The 14,227-nt window shown below is 31.7% G+C and overlaps 1 protein-coding gene and 1 non-coding gene across 2 annotated transcripts; one reads left to right on the forward strand and one right to left on the reverse strand.

Annotated features, from left to right (window-relative positions):
• Nucleotides 1-8,760: 8,760 nt before the first annotated feature.
• On the forward strand, nucleotides 8,761-8,956 carry LOC124898364. Its single transcript, XR_007055333.1, has one exon. It is a non-coding gene; the product is annotated as a U2 spliceosomal RNA (small nuclear RNA).
• Nucleotides 8,957-9,014: 58 nt separating this feature from the next.
• LOC107867074 (probable E3 ubiquitin-protein ligase ARI2) lies at nucleotides 9,015-14,059 on the reverse strand. Its single transcript, XM_016713186.2, has 6 exons — nucleotides 13,665-14,059; nucleotides 12,460-12,492; nucleotides 12,086-12,365; nucleotides 11,025-11,505; nucleotides 9,513-10,058; nucleotides 9,015-9,437 (listed from the first exon to the last, which is right to left on the reverse strand). The coding sequence occupies exons 1-6, from the start codon at nucleotides 13,809-13,811 to the stop codon at nucleotides 9,335-9,337; spliced, it is 1,590 nt and encodes a 529-aa protein (XP_016568672.1). The 5' UTR covers nucleotides 13,812-14,059; the 3' UTR covers nucleotides 9,015-9,334.
• Between the last annotated feature and the right edge of the window lie 168 nt (nucleotides 14,060-14,227).

The following is a 14,227-nucleotide window of genomic DNA, read 5'->3' on the forward strand; positions in this document are numbered from 1 at the left end:
TATGCCTCGATTTGCTTCTGAAATAGCAAAATCTTGAAAGAGGTTATAAGCTATCATAATTTGATAGGCTTAAGGCACGATTACATTTCATTCCTGGGCAATGAGAAACTTATTAATGCAAACGTGCACTTGATTATGATTGTATCACAACTCACCTCCGAAAGAGGTTGAATAATTTTGAAATCTACTTCTAAAGTAGTAAATATGAAATTTATTCATGTAATAGTAAATTTGAAATTTACTAAAGAAAAAGTACATGTCATAGTAAACTTGGAGTTTACTAGAATAAAAGTTCATAAATTGATATAAACGATTGTGACATCTCGAAGATGTGCATGTATTGAAGAACTAGAAGATTCTTCAAGAATTGTTTATGTCGTTTGTTCTCATGACAAGTTGGATGGACCAACTAATATTGGGATTGGATCCCTTCAAATCTGAAAATTATAAAAGGTGAATAAGGGTCCGTTCACCTATCATGTGATATGTTGAAAAGATGCATCAATAAGATGATCACATTTACATTCATGGTCAATCTACGTTTGACATTCATAAAGTTACTTATTCAATATAAATTGAGCATAATTTTCAGATTGTGTAATCAAGATAATTCATCTTTATGATGATGGTTTAGCATTGTATGTCTTCGATAAATATCTAAATCATTGTTAATGAGAACAAAACTTAATGTATTGGTATGAAATATGATATATTGCAATAGCATTTGCATGCATTAGACCAATAAATTATGATTATTTCTTCCCCCTCAATTGGTTCAAGGTCGGAAACCAATTATTCCATCTAATAATTTTGATGTGCGGTATACGATTAATGAATATACCATAATGCACAACGATGGATTTCTTAAAGAAGTAGGGGATGTATGTTAGTTTTCCTAACATAAGAGGGAGATTATAAGCTCTATGAAATATGTTAGGAATTATCACCATATCCTCATCCAAAAGATAATTCAAGTCAAATGCTGAAAGCATCTCATATTAAGCGCAAATGCTCTTATTTTATGTTCCTAAAAGACAAAGTCTATACATGCGTGAAGCGTGGTAGACTGATCGGTTCCAAATGAAATAGTCCTTGAAAAATAAGGAGCAAATAATCATAATAAGAAGGCAATGAACTCTTGAAGAGCCTACGACATACCACTTCATGAAACCTTATGAGAGGTTCATGTACCTGAAAATAATGAAGTGATGAGATCTCAAATGTTATGTCGCATTGTGAACCGATACAAAATGATATGTCATCAATATTTTGGACACAATATTGACGAAATATTGTGAAAGATTATGAGGATCTAAATTCTACGTTAATTTAAGCATGCTGACGTAGAAACATTTATCAAGTGACATGAAAGGATGGATCTTGGTAAGTGAAAACTTATTTGATTTGCAGTCCATACACTTGAATATGTCACAAATAAAATGTTGAATATTGTCACTTTGACAAAATTTGTATGAAAACTTCTTTAAGAATTCAAAATATAAAAGTTTCTGGGAAACTTATTGATAATCCTTATACTATATAAGCTTATAGCTTGAAAATTATTGAAACTCTTGGAGAGTTTTCAAAAGCAATAAGATTATTTGCTGAAATGAAAAATATACCAATTTGGATTGGTTATGAAGTATCATATCTTAATACAATTGGTGCACTCATGTATCTTGTAAAAAACTACAAGACCCAATATAGCCTTTCGCTCAATTTGTTAGCAAGGTATATTTCTACTCCTACTAGGAGACATCGAAATGGGATAAGATACATGAGTTTATTTTATTCTAAAGATTGCAGTCCCGATCTTACTGATCATGCTGATGTTGGGTACTCATCTAACTCAATAGGCTATCGGCGCTTAATTATGCTCTCAATCTAAGACCTTCTCCCTACCTTGACAAGGCAGAAAGACTGTTTACGATAGACTGTTTACAATGGACCATCAGCTCAAAGACGATAAAAGGAGGCAGTAGCAACAAGCTAAAATATAATAAGATAACTATAGAACACGATTCAATGTACAAATTAACATTTTAGTTTTCTAAAGACACCTTTTTAAAACAAATTAGTTGATGAAAAGAGCAATGTGCATCACCCAAAAGTGTGAGCATAGGGGTAAACAAATAAATCTCAAAAGTAGACGAATCAACTATTAGAACTCTAACCCGCTAGCTTAAAAAACTTAATCCACCTCTACTTATGCACTAATTCTATCGATATCTTTTCATATCTAATAGCCGGAAAGATATGTGGCTACGAAAGAAGGATTAAGTGGAACAAAATTGACTACATGGTAGAATCGTGGAAACACTTGTTTCTTCCATTTTAACGATACATCATTTGGAACACTCTACAACAACAATAACATACCCAATGTAATCCCACAAGTGGTGGCAAACCTTACCCCTACCTCGTAGAGATAAATAATAAATCTCAAAAATAGACCAATCAAGTATAACAACTCCAAAATCTCGAGCTTAAAATTCTGCTTATGCATGAACTTTGACCAACATTTTAAGATGTATAATTTCATCTTTTAAATTTCAAATTTAGATGACCGAAAACTATACGAAAAATTCTATAAGTCTCCATCCTTCCCGAGAAGTTCATACAAGTTGACCTCAAGAAGCGAAACAATGACAAGTAAAAATGAACAAAGAGAGTACTACTAATTTTGTGTATACTTTCATTGCTAATTTAATGATAGTACTTTACAACAACATATAGACTGGACGCAGACCTTACCCCAACTTCGTAGAGATAAATTTTTTTTTTTCACATTATATCAAAATAAAATAACACAAGACTTAACAAAAAAATAAATATACCAAATTACTTGTAAACTAAAACAGGAAAAAACAAACAAAAATCAATCATTGAAGAAAAGAAAAAAAAGCAAAGCTGAGAATTTGACCATATTTGCTGAGCTGTTTATGTATAAACTAGAGGTGCATGACCCGGGCCCAACACTATAGACATCTTTTAGCACCAATATTTAATATTGATGAGATACAAATATAAATGTACATTGATTTAAAACGACAATTTTTTAAATAATAACTATTTGACAGTACTCGCTAAGGAGTGAAGTTTTATAAGATAGTTTTTTTCTACATGATAAAAAAGTGTGATGTGTCGTGTAGTCGGGTTATTTTAATTGTTTGATGATAAGATTGAGACTTGTTACAAAATATAGAAAAGATGTAGAACTAATATTCATAGGATTATTTCATATAAAAAATGGAACAAAAGATACTTCAATTAACAACAAAGTCTTGGATCATCTTCTCAAAGATGATTATGGTTGAAGCAGTTGCAAAAAACATGTCATAAACGCATATTTTTCTTGTTTTAATTAAATACTATTAATTTTCTAATACATGAATGACTTATAATAATTAATTAGGGGTGATATAGTAAAATCACGGCGCAGCTCTTGAAGCAGTCATGTCGAAACCAATGTTTTAATTAAATATTATGAATTTTTTAATACATAAATGACTTATAATAATTAATTAGGGATGATACAGTAAAATCATGGTTGAAGGAGGTCAACTTAATTTAATACATCAAGAGTTAATTTATCATTTTATGTCTATTTTTTTAAAATATGATTAAATTTTTAACACTTAGATGACTCATAATAATTAATTATAAGCGATATTTAGCAAAATTATGGTTGAAGCAACTGCAGCAGACATGTCATCTATTTTTAAATTAAATATTATTAATTTTTAATACATAAATGACTTATAATGATTAATTTGGGATGATATAGTAAAATCACGGTTAAAGCAGCTGAAAAAAATGTCATAAATATATATTTTTAATTAAATATTGTTAATTCTAATATATAAATGACTTATAATTATTAATTTAGGGTAATATAGTAAATCACGAAGCAATTAGGGATAATATAGACACACATGTCATCTATTTTTTGATTAAATATTATTAATTTTTAATACATTTATAACTTATAATAATTAATTAGGGATGATATAGTAAAATCACGGTTAAAGCAGCTGAAACAAACGTCATAAATATCTATTTTTTAATTAAATATTATTAATTTTAATATATAAATGACTTATAATAATTAATTAAGGGTAATATAATAAAAAAATATTATTAATTCTAATATATAAATGTCTTATAATAATTAATTAGGGGTAATATAATAAATCACTGAGCAATTAGGGTAATATAGTAAATGACGAAGCAGCTGATTTTTTAATTAAATATTATTAATTTTTAATACATAAATGACTTATAATAATTAATTAGGGATGATATAGTAAAATTACTGTTAAAGCAGCTGAAACAAACGTCATAAATATTTATTTTTAATTAAATATTATTAATTCTAATATATAAATGACTTATAATAATTAATTAGGGGTAATATAGTAAAAAAATATTATTAATTCTAATATATAAATGACTTATAATAATTAATTAGGGATAATATAATAAATCACGGAGCAATTACGGGTAATAAAGGCAGATATGTCATCCATTTTTTTAATTAAATATTATTAATTTTTTAATACATAAATGACTTATAATTATTAATTAGGGATGACATAGTAAAATTAAGGTTAAAGCAGCTGAAACAAACATCATAAATAATTATTTTTTTAATTAAATATTATTAATTCTAATATATAAATGACCTATAATAATTAATTAGGGGTAATATAATAAAAAATATTATTAATTCTAATATATAAATAACTTATAATAATTAATTAGGGGTAATATAGTAAATCACGAAGTAATTAGCGGTAATATAAACGAAGCATTGGTCGAAACCAAGATAGACATGTCATCTATTTTTCTAAATTAAATATTATTAATTTTTAATATATAAATAATTTATAATAATTAATTACGGATGATATAGTAAAATTACGGTTAAAGCAGCTGAAACAAACGTCATAAATATCTATTTTTTTAATTAAATAATATTATTTATAATATATAAATGACTTATAATAATTAATTAGGGGTAATATAATAAAAAATTATTATTATTTCTAATATATAAATGACTTATAATAATTAATTAGGAGTAATATAGTAAATCACGGAGCAATTAGGTGTAATATAATAAATAAGGAAGCAGCTGATTTTTTTAATTAAATATTATTAATTTTTCAATACATAAATGACTTATAATAATTAATCAGGGATGATATAGTAAAATAACGGTTAAAGCAGCTGAAAAAAAACGTCATAAATATCTATTCTTTTAATTAAATATTATTAATTCTAATATATAAATGAATTATAATAACTAATTAGGACAATATAGTAAAAAAATATTATTAATTCTAATATATAAATGACTTATAATAATTAATCAGGGGTGATATAATAAATCACGGAGTAATTAGGGATAATATAGACAGACATTTCATCTATTTTTCTAATTAAATATTATTAATTTTTTAATACATAAATGACTTATAATAACTAATTAGGGATGATATAGTAAAATCATGATTAAAACAGTTGAAATAAATGTTATAAATATCTTTTTTTAATTAAATATTATTAATTCTAATATATAAATGACTTATAATAATTAATTAATTCTAATATATAAATGACTTATAATTATTAATTAGGGGTAATATAATAAATCACGGAGTAATTAGGGGTATTATAGGCAGACATGTCATCTATTTTTTAATTAAATATTTTTAATTTGTTAATAATAAATAACTTATAATAATTAATTAGGGATGATAAAGTAAAATCACGGTTAAAGTATCTGAAAAAAAAAGTTATAAATATTTATTTTTTAATTAAATATTATTAATTCTAATATATAAATGACCTATAATAATTAATTAGGTGCAATATAATAAAAAAATATTATTAATTCTAATATACAAATGAATTATAATAATTAATTAGGGATAATATAGTAAATTGCAGAATAATTAGAGGTAGTATAGTAATTGATGAAGCACTGGTCGAACCAGTGCTTCCATTATATAGAAATGACAAAGGAAGGGTGTTTTAGTAGAGGAAACCCTAGGAGACATCGAAATGGGATAAGATACATGAGTTTATTTTATTTTAAAGATTGCAGTTCCGATCTTACTGGTCATGCTGATGTTGGGTACTCATCTAACCTGCATAAATTTCGGTTTCAAACATACAATGTGTTCACATGTGGGGATACTATCATATCTTGGAGATATACAAAGCAGTCTATCGTAGCCACTTCATCAAATCATACTGAGATAATAGTTATTCATGAAGAAAGCCGAGAATGTGTATGATTGAGGTCCATGATACATCTCATTCGAGAAAAATATGGTGTGAAATATGACAATCTACCCACAATTTTATACAAAGATAATTCAGCATACATAACACATCTTAAGGGAGGATTCATAAATGGAGATAGAACGAAGCACATTTTGCCAAAGCTTTTCATACATGAGCTACAAAAGAATGATGATATTAACGTGTAACAGATTCGTTCAACTGACTATGTGACTGATTTATTCACCAAGTCTTCTCCAATTACAACTTTTAAGAAGATGGTGCACAAGATCGGAATGCAAAGATTCAAGGATATTCTCATTAGGGGGAGTTAATACGCGTTGTACTCTTTTTTCCTTGCGAGGTTTTGTCCCATTGGGTTTTCCTTGTAAGGTTTTTAATTAGGTAGCCGAAATGCGTATTATTAGAGATGTGTACTCTTTTTTCTTCACTAGATTTTGTTTCCTACTAGGTTTTTTCTAGTAAGGTTTTAACGAGGCACATTATCTACCAATTAGACATTCAAAGGGGAGTTTTATGAATGTATTTACATTATAGTGAATGTCTATCAAGATCTATCAAGATCTACTTTGATATCTATTAGGATTTAAATCATCCGTCTTTTACTCAAACTAGGAGTAAATTTCCCCTATAAATAGAGGAGTTTTGTTCATTGTATTTACAATCATGTAATCTCTCATCCTCAAGAGAAGAAAAATAAGAATTACTTTCTCTTCTCTCTCTACTCTTGTTCTTTATTCTTTCTTGCTTTATAACAAGGCATCAAATGACAATATTATTTATTAAGTAGTCACTTATTATATATTTTCTGTATTTCAATACATGTGGTAGATTAAATCAACAATATAATAATATATCTGGTGAAATCTCACAAGTGAGATCTAGAGAGGGTAGAATGTATGCAAATCATACAATTACCTCGCGTAAATAAAGAAATTGTTTTTGAAAAACTCTCAGTTCAAACGCAGCGAATTCAAATACAAAGAAGAAGGCAACAATAAAGACAAGAAAAAATAAAACAGCAACACCAAAATAGTGTGATAATCAGAACACACTGACCAATAATATATAACAAAGACAAGAGCTACAATAGTATGGCTAGGACAACAATCAACATCAACCAACCTAATCCCTCGAAGAGCAAGATAACTCTGTTACTTACAACCTTTTAACCTAATACGTATTATCCACACCCTTCTATCTAAGGTCATGTCTTAAATCTAAGGTCATGTCTTAAGTAACATGAAACTGTATCATATTTTGTCTAATCACCTCTCCACAATACTTCTTCGACCTACCTCTAATACCTCTCCTCGTGCTTTCTATATAGAACCCCTGCCACCTCTTCACTGAGGGATCTGCTCATCTACTATATTATATGTCCAAATCATCTCAGTCTGATTATGGACACAAAACTTAAAAATAAAATAAAATTTTGTGATTGTGACCATGCCGGCCTTAGTTTCTATTTGCTGATTTGCCCATTGGTGATTGTTGAGTTGTTATTGGTATATGCTAGCAGTGTATAGGTCCAACTAGGAGCACTATGGGCCAGGTGTGGCACCAAGTGCCATTTACATCTTTTGTGGTATTAGCCTATTTATGTAGTTTTTGAATTTTGGTATTCAACTTGATCGGTTGTTTAGTATGTTTAGGTGATTACACCTTGTTATTGATGTTATGGTTCCTTACATATATGCTTCGAACTGATTTATTATTAGTTGTCATGTTTCTCTTCACTATTGATTTTTTTCCTTTGAATTACTACTATCTCCAATTGTTTTACTTGAGTCGAAGGTATTTTTTTCCTTTGAATTACTATTATCTCCAATTGTTTTACTTGAGTCGAAGGTCTTTTATAAATAGCATTTCTACCTCCAAGAGATAGTGGTGAAGTCTACATACACCACCTTCTACAAATTTCATTTTGTGGAATTTCGCTAGATATGTTATTGTTGTTATCTTTTTCTAGAACTTATTTGTGTCAATTTTTTATTCCAAACCTGAAAAATAGAATGAAAAAGATATAAAATTTCGTCTCGGCAGGTGAAAGTCATCATTTTGAGTCTGATTATCCCTAAGCTTAATATGATTTTCTTTTTCTAGTCGTTTTTCAATGAGAATGAATAAGAGACTTGTATGAATGATACGACAGTAGGAACAACAGTATTTTTTTTTTATAAAGCGAACTCTGGATGAATATGAATCGTGTGTATACAGGTTATGCCTCGAAACATAAAATTATGACCTTTCGCATTAGTTCATTCAATATTACTTCCAAATACTCTATTTTAATTTAACTTCAAATATATACCCAATTCATGTTCAATTGCCTACTTAATATTTGAAAGCTCATCAAGGGTCACTCAATGATTGCTATTAGTTTATCACTTAGAAGTTTTTAGGCTACTCTGGCTTAGGTATCTTTTTTGTAGCAATCATTGCAGTATTCTTGCAAGACGCAGATTAACGCCATGGGGTAGTATCAGTTCTTATCAGTTTAATATCTCATATATGGGACATTGGTCCGCACGCTATTAACTCAATTATTTTGACGGGGGAAGGCTCATCAAAGTAGCTTGCTACTTGGGCTTTTCTGCGTCGCCTAGGTGTTGCACTACTGCTCAGGCCTGACATACCCCACCAAATCAAGTTCAAATTTTGTTAATAATGTGCTGATGAAATCAAGCAAACTCCTCGTGTACTGATGAAAAAAAGATTGAATTACTCGAAATTGTTCCTCTGGTATTCCAAAAAATACAATCTAGCTTATACTAACTATGGAAGAGTACAATTGTTGTGCCATGTAACGTTAACTTTACACTAAGAACAAAAGACAGGATCCTACTCTCAATATTTAGAGCGTCTTGAACTCGCGGAGCAATTCATCCTTCTAATGATCAGAACTTGCAAAATTTCAGTCAGCACTACATTATATTACAAGTTAGGAAAATGCTTTAGTCAGATGCAAAAAGAGTGCAACCTGAATTGTTTTCCATGCCTTGTGTTGTGACATGTGCACCTATAGTTCTGATGCTTTCTCCACGCCCTTGGATCTATAACGAACTATTGTATGAGTTGCTTGCTGTAGAGGAACCAGCAAATCGTTGTCAATGCACTCGTACCTGAAAAAAGTCAAGTCGAGTAATGAGGTTCACTTGAAGTACGATTTACTTTGCGCTGCTAATTTACACGCTTACAAGTTTTTGCAGAGATCATCAGTTACTGTGGAGAGAGTAATAATCTTCATTCTTGTCTCCACAAGCTTATCTTCAGCGTAGTTAGCAAATGGCTCTTCCAAGAACATTGAAAGTCTTTCGATGTTGGTTTCAAGTTGCTGCTGCTGGACCTCGAAAAGGTTCTGCTTTATTTCCCTTTCCTTTTTTGATATTTCATCCGCAAACAGATCTCCAAAGTAGTAGTATGCAAATGGATATGAACAGGCGACAACTCGCCTTGATAAGGCGAGTCTATTAAGTCCACTCATTGCCCAGCTGAAATCTTTTACTTGGAAATCTTTTGCTTCAAGGGTACAGACTTTATCAAGTAGTTTTTGCCTCGATTCAGATGCTTCGATCTTCATTGAATCAATATGAGCCTTATAACGACGATAATAGTGAGTAAGACGCCAATAGTCCTCTACAGAATCCTCATTTTTCGAATGACCTTCTTTGTATCTGCCACAAGTATGGCCTTTTATACTATTCCATGTGTGTTCAAGTCCAGTAGCTTCACCACAGAGCCAACTACGAAGAGCAAAACAAATCATTTTCAGAAATGTTAATATGATAAGCAACGCTAGGAGGAAAGTAGTGAATGATATATCAATGAAATTTTGGCCAAATCACCCGTTTATCTATGGGAGTAGGTCTATTTTGGTCCTTCAAAGATATAACCTTGGATGCCAGCTAACAGTTAAACGATTGCCAATTCTACAATAACAACATACCCAGTGAAATCCCACAAGTTAGGTCTGTGGAAGGTAGAGTGCACGTAGACCTTTCCACCACCTCGAGGCGATGGAGAAGCCGTTTCCGAACGACCCTCGACTAAAGTTCAGCAAATCCAGGTACAAAGAAAAAGGAAACAATGAAGAGAATATAGCAACCAACAAGGGAACAGTGCACAGTCTACAAGAAAGCAACAATAACAACAACAAACAAGTGTGATAGTCAAAACACCATAAACAACATCTATGACTAAACCTTAAACTACCATGCTACAACTAGTACACGACAAACACCCACAATACTCCTACCTGACTCACCTTCTACTCTAATACGGGTCCTCCAGACCCTCCTATCTAAGGTCATGCCCTCGGTAATCTGAAGTTGCGTCATGTCTTGTCTAATCGCCTCTCCCACTACTTCTTCGGCCTAACTCTACCTCTCCGCGTACCTAATGTATCCAACCTCGCGCACCTCCTCGTCAGAGCATCTGCAGCTTGCCTCTTCACATGTCCAAACAATCTCAATCTCAGTTCCCTCAGCTTATCCACCACGGAGGACACTCTCACCAAACCCCGAATAACCTCATTCCTAATCCCATCGCACCTAGTGTGCCCACATATCCACCTCATCATCCTCATCTTTGCAACATGCATATTCTGAACATGAGAGTTTTTGAAAGATTGCCAATACTAAATATATGGAAATGAAAATTTAGGCTACACCCGCATGTTACAAATACAAAACTCTACTTCGAAAGTTTACCAAAATGGCTGTCCACATATACATGTTACAAGGTTGCATCCACCATCCTTTTCCACAATTTTATAACATTTTGGACAATGCTTGGTTTTCTCGGACATCCAAGAAACGGTTGGTGCTTCATCGTCGCACTTCTTCATCCAAAGGTCCCACATAATGCACGAACAAGGTGAGTGCAGATCACATAAGCAATTAAAACAGAATTGTTTACCACATGCACATTCAACTTCACAGTACTCGTCATCCTCAACGCGAATTGCATTTCCACAATGAGGAACACTAGGGCACCATTTAACCCTCTTATTATCCTCGATATATGATTCTAGGATAAAACGATCAAACTTCTCCACCAAATCAGAATCCTTCGTAGTTACTAGATCCCTAATCTTCCCTTCATCACAGATTGCTTTGCACTTTTGAGCCATGCATGTTATACGTCTACTTTTACCATCATTTATCTTTACGATGAAATACTCTGTCCAACCTACGTAAGACAATGAGAAAAAAACAACTTTTAGGCTACACCATCGGAGTGACCAGACTAATAAAACTGAGAACAAGAGGAAATTCAATCAAAAGGAATCAAACTATCTAACTTTCAGAGACGAGAAATGATCACTGTCACACAAGATAGAATTGCAGAACATTCAGCACAACCAAGTAAAGAAGTTCTACATACGATTGATACCATTCATTAATGATGACTGCAAAAAAATGGAATTAGCTACGAATTTCATCACTAAATTGCTTGTACCTAAGAAAATTTATGGTAATCTGTTGCTAAATAGGATTAACGAAGGATTTTGTTGTTTAGCTATAGAATTTGTCTGTCACTAATTCCTGTTTTTTTAGTAGTGATATGCCGTAAAAGGAGAAGGATCATAAAGTTTCCATACATGTAACACATGATAATAGACATGTAAATTGTAACATAACAGGAAAATAGCCTCCAAAGAAAGTTAACAACATTGTGCATATATGTTGATCAATGGGTGGACTCGTGAGTCACGGAAAGCAAATTAAGAAAGAGAGAGAGAGAGATAAGGGGTATGGAAGATGCTCACAATCATTGCAAAACCTATGCTTGCATTCCATCAACGTCGTTTGCTCATCAGGGAAATCTTCAAAGCAGATTTCACATGTATATTCAGTCGAGGGGTCGGAGGCAGGATTCTCATCTTTCTCTTCTATTGATATACCAGCTTCCGCGTACAATTTTTCTTTTCCTCTTTCAACAAAAATTGCAAAGACCTTATCGGCATCCCATTGATAATGAATAAGCAAGGTTCGTGCATGATGTTCCTTCAATGAAAGCAAGTCTACTATTCTCTGTAAATCTTCTTTCTGCAAATTTTATAGAAATGCTTTACATCTCTTTCACTAATAAAAAAAATAAAATGAAACCGAAGAAATCGGGACAAAAGGTGAACTAACTAACCTGTGCTGCTAAAAGGGATTCTTTCCTTATTACCTGCAATATCCAAAAAGGATGACTAAATTATCACCATTTGAAAAGACACACAACTATCAGCACATTAAATACCAAAAGTCACATAATTGAAGGGCTAGAAAGGGAGCCTGGGAGTAACTGGTAAAATTGCTGCCATGTGACCAGGAGGTCACGGGTTCAAGCCTTGGAAACAGCCTCTGGCAGAAATGCAAGGTAAGGCTGCGTACGATACACCCTTGTGGTGGAGCCCTTCCCCGGACACCATGCATAGTGGTAGCGTTAGTGCACGGGGCTGCCCTTTTTACATAATTGAAGGGCCAAACATCTAAGATTCTCCATGCCATCGTATAAGTGTTTTCTCAAAAGTGTAAAAGAACTTACGTTATAGTTTCTGACTGTGTTGCTCGGACTCTACAAAAATGCCAATGGAGTAAATCGGATAACCTCAAGCATGCTAGTAGTTCTTAATCACTCAACAGACCAAACAACAACGACTCCAAACTACTTGGCATCACCTATGTGAATCTTCACTATGCCTCCTTCTCCATTTCGACGCATGTAAGACAAATTATGAGTTCTTTAACACTAGAGGTTCTCTCCATTTTCTAGTGACATACAAATTTCTGAAAACAAACTAAAGATGCTCACTCAATAGTGCAAACCTATGGTAAAAATTAATCAACAAAAAAACACTCGCTCTGTTCCAATTTATGTGAAGGTGTTGACTGGGTGCGTAGTTCAGGAGAAAATGAAAGGCCTTTGGAATTTTTGGTGTAAAATAAGTCATAGAAACTTTTATGGTTATAAATCATTTTGTTATGATAAATTTGAAGTTAAATTATTACTTCTTCTGTTTCAATTCATTTGTCTTACTTCCTTTTTAATACGTGTCAAAAAAAAAATGCTTCTTCACTTTTCTGTAAAATCTTTAATTCTAACTTTCCTCATACGTGTAAGATTTAAACGTTCTAGTTAATTTCTTAAACTCCGTCACAACCAGACAAACAAAATGAAACAAAGGAAGTACTACACATGGAAAGCAAAACTCAAGAACTTGATCAACAAATTTTACACGAAGTATTAACTTCTGAGTCCTTTACTCCTTACCATAAGTTGAAGGGAAAAGAAACATAAGAGAGGATAACGAAAAAAAAAATGATTATTTTCATGAAAAAATTACTTATATCAATTACCCTGCATGAAGGAGCTTTGCCACAGGCTAAATCATCGTCATATTCAGGTTCAGGAGCACGATCATAATCATCCTCATACTCATCGTCATCGTAACCTCCATTATAATATTCTTCATCACTACTACCATACATGTCATCCATGGCCATATTTATTTGCAGTAAAATGAAAACTTGCAAGTGTTATTTGCTTTTTTTTTTTCTTTATATATATAAAATTCATCACCAATGCAAGAATTGGTGACGAATTTTTGGAGGGGAAAAGCAAATAACCCCTCCAATGTATGTGTATGTGTATGTGTATGTGTTTTTTTTTTGTTTTTTTTTTTTTTTTGGCTGTTATTAAGGTTGTTGAATTGTTAATTTCCTAAAGAGAAAGAGAAGTGTGATATTGATTGTTGTGATATTTTTGACCTTATATAGGTGGTTGTTTTTTTTAGTGCAAGTCCTTGGACATTGGTTAACCATATAAAAAAATTAAATTAGAGTGAAGGATAATGAAGGAAAGTAGAAGAAAAAACGCTTGACCATTTAACTCAACAACTAATTCTTCTTCCCTTCATCTT

This window comes from Capsicum annuum, chromosome 4 (assembly GCF_002878395.1).
Source record: "Capsicum annuum cultivar UCD-10X-F1 chromosome 4, UCD10Xv1.1, whole genome shotgun sequence".
NCBI lineage: Eukaryota > Viridiplantae > Streptophyta > Magnoliopsida > Solanales > Solanaceae > Capsicum > Capsicum annuum.

What these genes read in the sequence shown, in the direction of transcription:
- LOC107867074 (XM_016713186.2), bottom strand. Translation starts at nt 13,811, where the DNA reads ATGGCCATGGATGACATGTATGGTAGTAGTGATGAAGAATATTATAAT. An exon ending in GCAAAGCTCCTTCATGCAGG is followed by an intron (nt 12,493 to 13,664) that starts GTAATTGATATA and finishes TGGATATTGCAG; the next exon opens with GTAATAAGGAAAGAATCCCT. An exon ending in GCATAGGTTTTGCAATGATT is followed by an intron (nt 11,506 to 12,085) that starts GTGAGCATCTTC and finishes TGTCTTACGTAG; the next exon opens with GTTGGACAGAGTATTTCATC.